Raw genomic sequence first — 7293 nt, forward strand, 5'->3', positions numbered from 1 at the left:
GAATTAAGTCACCTGGTGAGTACAATGAAAGGTGTAGCTTCATCGTGCTTGGTGGTTCCTGGAAAACAAGAGTGTTTCAATACGTACCAAGAGCATTAGTCATGACTTGTGGCAATAAATCCATGTTAACCAGTTTACCTGCACTGAAGTTACTAATGCATCCATGAGATAAAATGGATTTTGCAATTTTGATAAAGCTGTGCTATTTTTATTTCCTATCTGCATTTCTCATGTTGTATCATATATATATATATATAAAAAAAAGAAAACAAAATTGTCTTTTCAGATAAAGTGCTCAACTTTGTACCAGTGAATACAGCTATTTGAAGCTGCAAGTCTATTTATCTATTATGGAAGTTGTGTGTATGATAATCTGGACGTGGTTCTAAAAGTGTTCTGCTACACACAGAATCTACCTTTATATAGATAGTTTATTTGTCAGAGAGCTTTCACTGAAGGATTCCATAAAATACAGACAAATTGAAGAAATAGATTGAATGATTGATTACTGGAGTGCTGGAGATAAACACATGGAGATGGAAAATACTGAACAAATTTAGTCCTTTGCATTTACCTACATACTTTAACAAAAGGAAAGAAGAAATTAGGCTGGTGAGATTCTGAACATGCTTATAGCCTGTGCCTTAAAACTAAGGCAGAATTAGGCATCTTTCTGTCCTACTTAGACAGTTAGTTTTTCTGTAGTTGTGTTGACACAAGAGTCATCCAGGCCACCTTCAAAATATCATCTTCCACATCCTCAGAAACTTGTCTTGTTGAGTATTTTGAAAAGGTTTTTGACATAAACTCCATGGGGTTTTAGACATAAATTTATAAACTGAACAATAGAAGTATCTGTTGGATAATAGGCAAGATATTTTTTTAAGAGGAAACAACGGTTAAGCTTACATTTAACAAGAACCATGGACCACTCATATTTTAAAAAGTGCAAAAATTGATTGTCCTGCTTACACCAACGTGTATATGTCCTGCAGGATTACTGCACAGAGTTTTGTATTAATGCCTTATGGGGACCTCAGATATTACATATACTACAAAAGAAGAGTGAGCTGATATATTTCACTGACTGCAGATGGGTTGGGTTGTAGGGTTAAAAAGTTTTCTGTAAGTTGTCTGCATTTTCCCTTAGTGTCTGTCTTTTACAGTAGTGCTTTGTTTCCGAGCATGACCACCACCAGGACAGCTTGGTTCAGTGCAAACACTGTCTCTTTCAGCCAGAACATTCCTAACATTAGTTTCCTTTTTTTTTCTCTCCTCTCCCTCTTCCCTGCCCCCTCTCAGGTTGGAAAGGCTGGTGGACGTCCTGAGGAAGAAGGTTGGAGCAGGGACCATTAGGACCGTGATCTGATTGAAAGCTGTAGTCTAAGGAAGCATTCACATCTGGTGACCAGGCTGCTTCATTCAGCACTGTGTAAACACTAAAGCCTTAACTTAGCAAACAGTTGTTAGAAGTGGGACACTCCAGCGACATTCCAAGCTGAGATAAAATCAAATCATAAATGTTTAACTACTTTGCTGCTGAGTTTTGTGATTTGTTGAAATGTTTCATTGCAAACATGTATTTGTTTTTAAGCAAGTGCATTGTGGCACTGTGTACTGTGAAAAATGATGTAGATGCTTATTCGAACAATCTGTCCTCTCAGTATAGTCTGCTTCAAGGCACAGCTTGATCAATTTTTTAAATGCTTCAGGTTCAAAATCCTGCAAAGGAGTTTCAAAATTTAAATTCCTTCTTATTTATGAGACTGCAAACAGTCCAGTATTTGTATGTTAAATATATTAATTGATAAAGTAGTTTGGCATTCAAGGAATATCTCTGGCTACTATACTGGATATTTTTTCCTCCTTACTCATAGCCCATTGAATTGCAGCTAGTAACTGTGGCTACATCAAAGGGCAGGATAAATGTATAGCTTTATAGAACAGTTGAATAGCTTATGCTAGTACATGGTATTTTCAGTGTACATTAAAAAAGAAATTTACAGTTAGGTTTCACTACAGATGCATCTTAATAAATTGCAACATGAAAGCCTTGTGACATACAGTATCTCAGAGAGTGGAGGAAGTTTCCTATATTGTTTTCAGTCACTCCTTTGTCCTTTCCTATGAGGAAAAGCTCTCAGATATTCAGAAAGCACCTTTTGGATTCAAAAATCTCCTTTTCAGTGTTCATCTTTTCTCACCCCTTTCCTACAAGACTTTTTGCCTGCTTCTTATAGACCTCTGGTTGCTCTACAGTGCAGGACTACCATCTGGGTTGGGTTTCAGGCCAAACTGCCAACCCTCTGCTTTTGTTTACTCACAAACTGCCCTAGGATTTAACTCAAAGGCTGAAAGATAGAATCTTACAGGGAGGGGGAAATTTGAGGGCCGAAGAGTAAAAATTGGGGTAGACAGACATTTTAGACCTTAGAGATACAGGAGAGTTGGACCTAGAGTTATATTTGTGACCCATCCATCTCCCTGTATGAACAGTCAGGTCAGCACTCATATAAACCTGCTCAAGAAGGCAACTGTAATCTCCAAGCACCCCAAATTCAGTAATGAATCTCAGGAGCTAGATGGGCTTTAAGATACTCCCAGAACCAGCCAGCTCAGGCGAGGTGGATGTAGCTCCTAAGGTTTCCACTTGCCTGCTTTGCTTTGTGTTTAATGTTGTTACATGGCCTTCTGTCTTAATGCTTGCTTGTTTTAATAGTGCAGTTCAGCTGGAGAAAATGAAATTTTAATTTTGAGGAGAGAGAGAGACATTTTTAATTTTGAGTAGAGAGAGAGACATTTTAATGTCTGGTTTTTTCTTTCAAGCAATTAAGCAATGTTAAACCTTCCTCATCTGCAGACCTAAGCTCCCCTAGTTTCAGCTGACCAAACTTAACCACTTGCAGGGAGATAAGTAGCATCCCTCCAAGCCAAATTTACCCAAGTCACTTCTAGAAGCTTCTGAAATTCTCCTTTCTGACCTTTGGTCAACCCTAAGATAGCTAGTGAGTCTGGAGCCTCTCCCCCGCACCTATTCAATGGGAAGAAAGCTTAATGCTTCCAGACCAGAGGACTGCCACCCTCCCCACCCCCCCCCCAGTTCCAATTCCTTCACCATCACCCTTGTGCTTGTGCTGCTGCTCAGCACTTTGGGTGATTCAACTGCTCTTTGTCCTACTGTCTTCATTGAGCTTTGATGCACTAAGTGAATGACAAGATCTCCTGACCTGTCAGTGCCGTTGAACCATTTCTGCTCTAAGGAAGTAGTGAGGAAGGAATTAAGATAAAAATGTAAGGACTACCATACTGTTCTAGACCAAAGCTCAAAGACTGCCTTTGGCCATAACAAATAGAAGATGCCTAGGAAAGGGTATAAAGTCAGGCTAGCGCTGGTGACCATTCTCCCAGCTGGTCTCCCAGCAATTTGTTATTTAGGGGCTTTCTAAGGCAGAGATGGTGTCTTTGTATTTAGCAGCATTTTTTCATGACCTGTTTTTGATTCCATTTAAATTTTTAGTATCTACTTGTTTCTGTCACAAGGTCTTATGCAGTTAATGATGCATTGAGTAGAGAAATATTTCCTTTTCTTAGTTATGAATCAGCTGTATTCATTTGCTATCACCTAGTTCTTGTATGAGAGAAATGGTGAGTAACCATTCCCTGTTCATATTATTTCCATATTCCTTGTGATTTGACATATTTGGCATCATTTCCCCCCTGCTTTTCTTTTCCAGAGAGAAACCTTAGTCTCTTATAAAGGAGACGTCTCATGTTTTTATTTGGCCTTGTCATGCTAATCTATTTTTTCCAGCTCTGCAGTGTTTTCACTGAGATACAACAAGATTTATGCCTGGTATTCAAGATATGGACAAAAAGTGACTGGTTGTTGCCATGAGTATGTTGTCTGTTTTATTCTCTATGCTATTTGTAATCATTTTTAGCATTGGATTTACTTTATGACAGATTATTTATTGGTATTAATATTTCTATAGTAATAATAACTTTAGATCTCATTCCTCAGTTGTAACATTCAGCTGTGAGTTCATCATAAGGTGTATGAAGACAGAACTGTTTTCTGAATGCATAATTTCGCATTTATGGATGTTGAATGTCACCTATTGTTTTAGCGTGCATTCCCTGGTGACCATGAGCTCCTCTTCCATCTCTTCTCACAACTTCTCTTTAATACTCACAGTACCATAGTATCATCAGCATCTCCATATGGTGATATGAAATACTACCATCTCCAAATTACCGCCTCTTCAAGGTGGTTTCTTAGTGAAGTTGAACATGGGTTCTGGGACAAAGATCCCTGTAACTTGAGGTAACTTCTCCTTCACTGTAAAAATGATACATTTATTCTTACCCATTGTTTTAATCTAACTTTGAACTACTTATTTTTCAATTTGAAGATCTTCCCTCTTACTCTTCGGCAGCTTTGATGAGGAAGATGTTTGCTGCTTTGAAAATGCAAGTTTACTAAATCAGGGCTTGTTCTCCATGCATGAATGTGCTAAGTTCCTTGTCACCTTCCCCAAGTATTTCTGCCTCCAGGTGAAAAATCTCATGAGAGCAGACTTCATACAGCCAGACTGTTTGACCTCCAGCCTGTTGTTTGGAAAAGTAGGATTAGCCAGGCAAAAGCCATCCAGCAGGCATGATGCCAGATAGATCTGGGTCCGGGTAATACTTAAGTGATAGTTGCTTCATAATTTTCCTTTTGACACATTGTACCTAAGGTGAAAAAATAGTTCCCTACTCTGACTTATGTTTTCTACAAAGCCACCTGAAATTAAGTGAGCATTTTAGTTAGGGTGTTTTGTCATAAATGACAAAATGTATTCAAATGTATTTGAATCATAATTAAATCAGGTGTTGATCTTTAAAATTCAGCTGGAAATGTTTGTCTTCTTTGAAAAGGACCTTGGGAAATTTACTGTGCTGAGAGGTGACGGTTCAGAAACAGTTGGGTTCTCACTCTTCCTTGCTAACAACCTGGTGTGTGGTCTTTGGCAAATTCCTTAGTGACTGTCATTAACAGTATGCAGCCCCTGAAGAGGCTCCTGCGCTCCTCCAGGGAGTTTGCAAAAGCATCTCTGTGGCTAATGTCAAAACACTTCAGCTTCTTCACCCACTGAACTGAACAGCAAAAGTCACACAGGTCTGGTAATGGAGGCCCAGCCTTTAGTGCCCTCGGCTGAACTTCTGGCCCTGTTGAGCCCAGTCTGACTTTTGCCCTTCAGTGTAACAAGGGTCGGAATTCTGCTCTGGTGAGTAGAAATAGGCGATAATGATAACATGGGTTAATTGGCTTTTAGTGTATGATTTATTCATTGAGAACAGATTGATGTCTCTGCAGAGCTCTGAAAGTGAAAAGAAGCCTGCCCTTATACAGCAGACAAATGCAATTGTCACTTCTGTCCTAATATATCAGAGCAGGATGAGATGGTATCCAATTACGTACGAGGAGTACCAATTCATTTGCCTCCCAATGGAACAACAGTTCATGATGAAAGGTGGCTCACCAAGGTGATGCTTATGGTGACGGTTGTAATTACTGGCCAAATTAGGGTCCCTGCTATCTTGAAGAGCACTGAGATACTCAGAAACATCCTTCCCCTGTGAGATTTTGTGTCTTTCTCTTGATGATCCTGCAGCACGTTATGCATTGGGAGCCATTTCTGGTATATGCCAGGGTAAAATATGTAAATAGCATCATGTTGGCTTGGGATAAGAGCATTATTAATGCTTTTCTGCACTGTAATTATATTCCTAGTAAGCCTTCTCTAAGCCCTCACTAATTAACAATATTGTGACAAATCAACTTTAACAGAAAAGAATGGTGGACCTTTAGTCTTTTAGTACTATTTTTCATTCAGCCCACAGCCCAAAACTAGTGGCATGGTCTTCTGTATTACTGTTGGGAAAACTGCTGATATTTGAAAGTTCAGAGGCAGCTCAGTCTTGTTAGTGGAGTCCTGTAACTGAAGTCAGTTTGATTCCTCTTCAAATATATTCACAACAAAGTAAAATTCATTAGTTAATCATTAATGTAAGGGAATATTAAAACTGTTTTTATAAATAAGTCATCCTATCAAAATAGTTTAGTGATGTCAATATGTTGTCATAGCACATTTATTTGTTTATTTATTCCAAATCACTGGACATTTTACAAGACTGACTCTACGTATATTCTTACCATCTTTAATCTATATATACAAATGAACTCCTAACTATTTAGATAGGATTTCTCTGTGCCTTTATTTCCTTCATTTAGAATAATTGCATATTAAGGCTGTTAGGTTTGTTTTGGTTTTTTCTTTTTAATTTATACCGCAGAATATTTTTCTCCCACGCAAGAATAAACTGTGAGGCACATGAAAGCACCGACGGGCAGTTTCTCTGATACTGCGCTTGCTGTGATCGCAGCATTACATGTACTGACTCTTGTCACTCTACCATTTCGCATCAGGTCTGCAGAAGTGGACTTTCTCTGTTTGTTCTTCTCATGCATCGGTAAATAAAATGTATTCACAAGTTCAAAAAATCGAAGTAGTGTTCGTATATTAGGTTGATTATAAGTCAGCTGTTGAGCTTCAGTGTTCTAAACATTTCATTCTTCAGTTTTGTTGGGAGCCCACGTGTTCTGTGAGGCTTTTAAACAAATACTTGAAATGGTTGAAAGATTTACATTGCCAGTGCCTAGCTAAATATATAGTCTTTAGAAAAGACAGGGTTTATTTTGGCACCATTTGACAAACTCAAATATTTTAAACATTTGTTAAGTTCAAGTTTGCACATTTGAACTAAAAGTTTGCATTCCAAAATTGCATCTCAGGTTACCTGTCTCTCTCTCTTTTGTATTTTATAATCCCTTTATTAAAATGGTCTGCAACAGGAGTTTGGGTTTGGAGTGTGGTTTTTTATTGTTAATTGTAAAATATTGTCTTTAACAATCCATTTTAAGGTAACATGTACCTGGTAACTCTATTCGGCTAAACATCAGAAATACAAAGCCAGAAGTGTTTTTAGAATTTCGGACTTCACCTTGGTAGCCAAGATTTGATTGTAAAATTAATGGAATACAGGAATAGTGGGGCCAAATCCTGCAGTGCTTTGATCTTATACTATGTACTGTGATGAGTAAGTATTGCAAGACAGGCAGTAAAGAAAACAGGTTGAAAAGGTGTACTGAACTGATGAAATGGAATAGCTTGAGGAAAAGGAAAAGCAGTCTTTGACCGGAGTTGTTTTTCTTTTCCTTCCCTTGGAAGAAAGGATGGGCAAGAGGAA

The 7293-nt window shown here is 38.3% G+C and overlaps 1 protein-coding gene across 3 annotated transcripts in view; it reads left to right on the forward strand.

Annotated features, from left to right (window-relative positions):
• The window catches only part of MIPOL1 (mirror-image polydactyly 1), a 187698-nt gene extending 180798 nt beyond the window's left edge, over positions 1–6900 (forward strand). For all 3 annotated transcript variants that reach the window (XM_039385819.1, XM_039385820.1, XM_027726816.2), the window contains one exon: positions 1303–6900. In XM_039385819.1, the coding sequence (XP_039241753.1) occupies positions 1303–1369 (67 nt within the window). In that variant the 3' untranslated portion in view covers positions 1370–6900. The remainder of the gene's footprint in view (positions 1–1302) is intronic.
• Positions 6901–7293: the final 393 nt, after the last annotated feature.

This window comes from Pipra filicauda, unplaced genomic scaffold, assembly GCF_003945595.2.
Source record: "Pipra filicauda isolate LSUMZ 115617 unplaced genomic scaffold, ASM394559v2 scaffold438_size560415_pilon, whole genome shotgun sequence".
NCBI lineage: Eukaryota > Metazoa > Chordata > Aves > Passeriformes > Pipridae > Pipra > Pipra filicauda.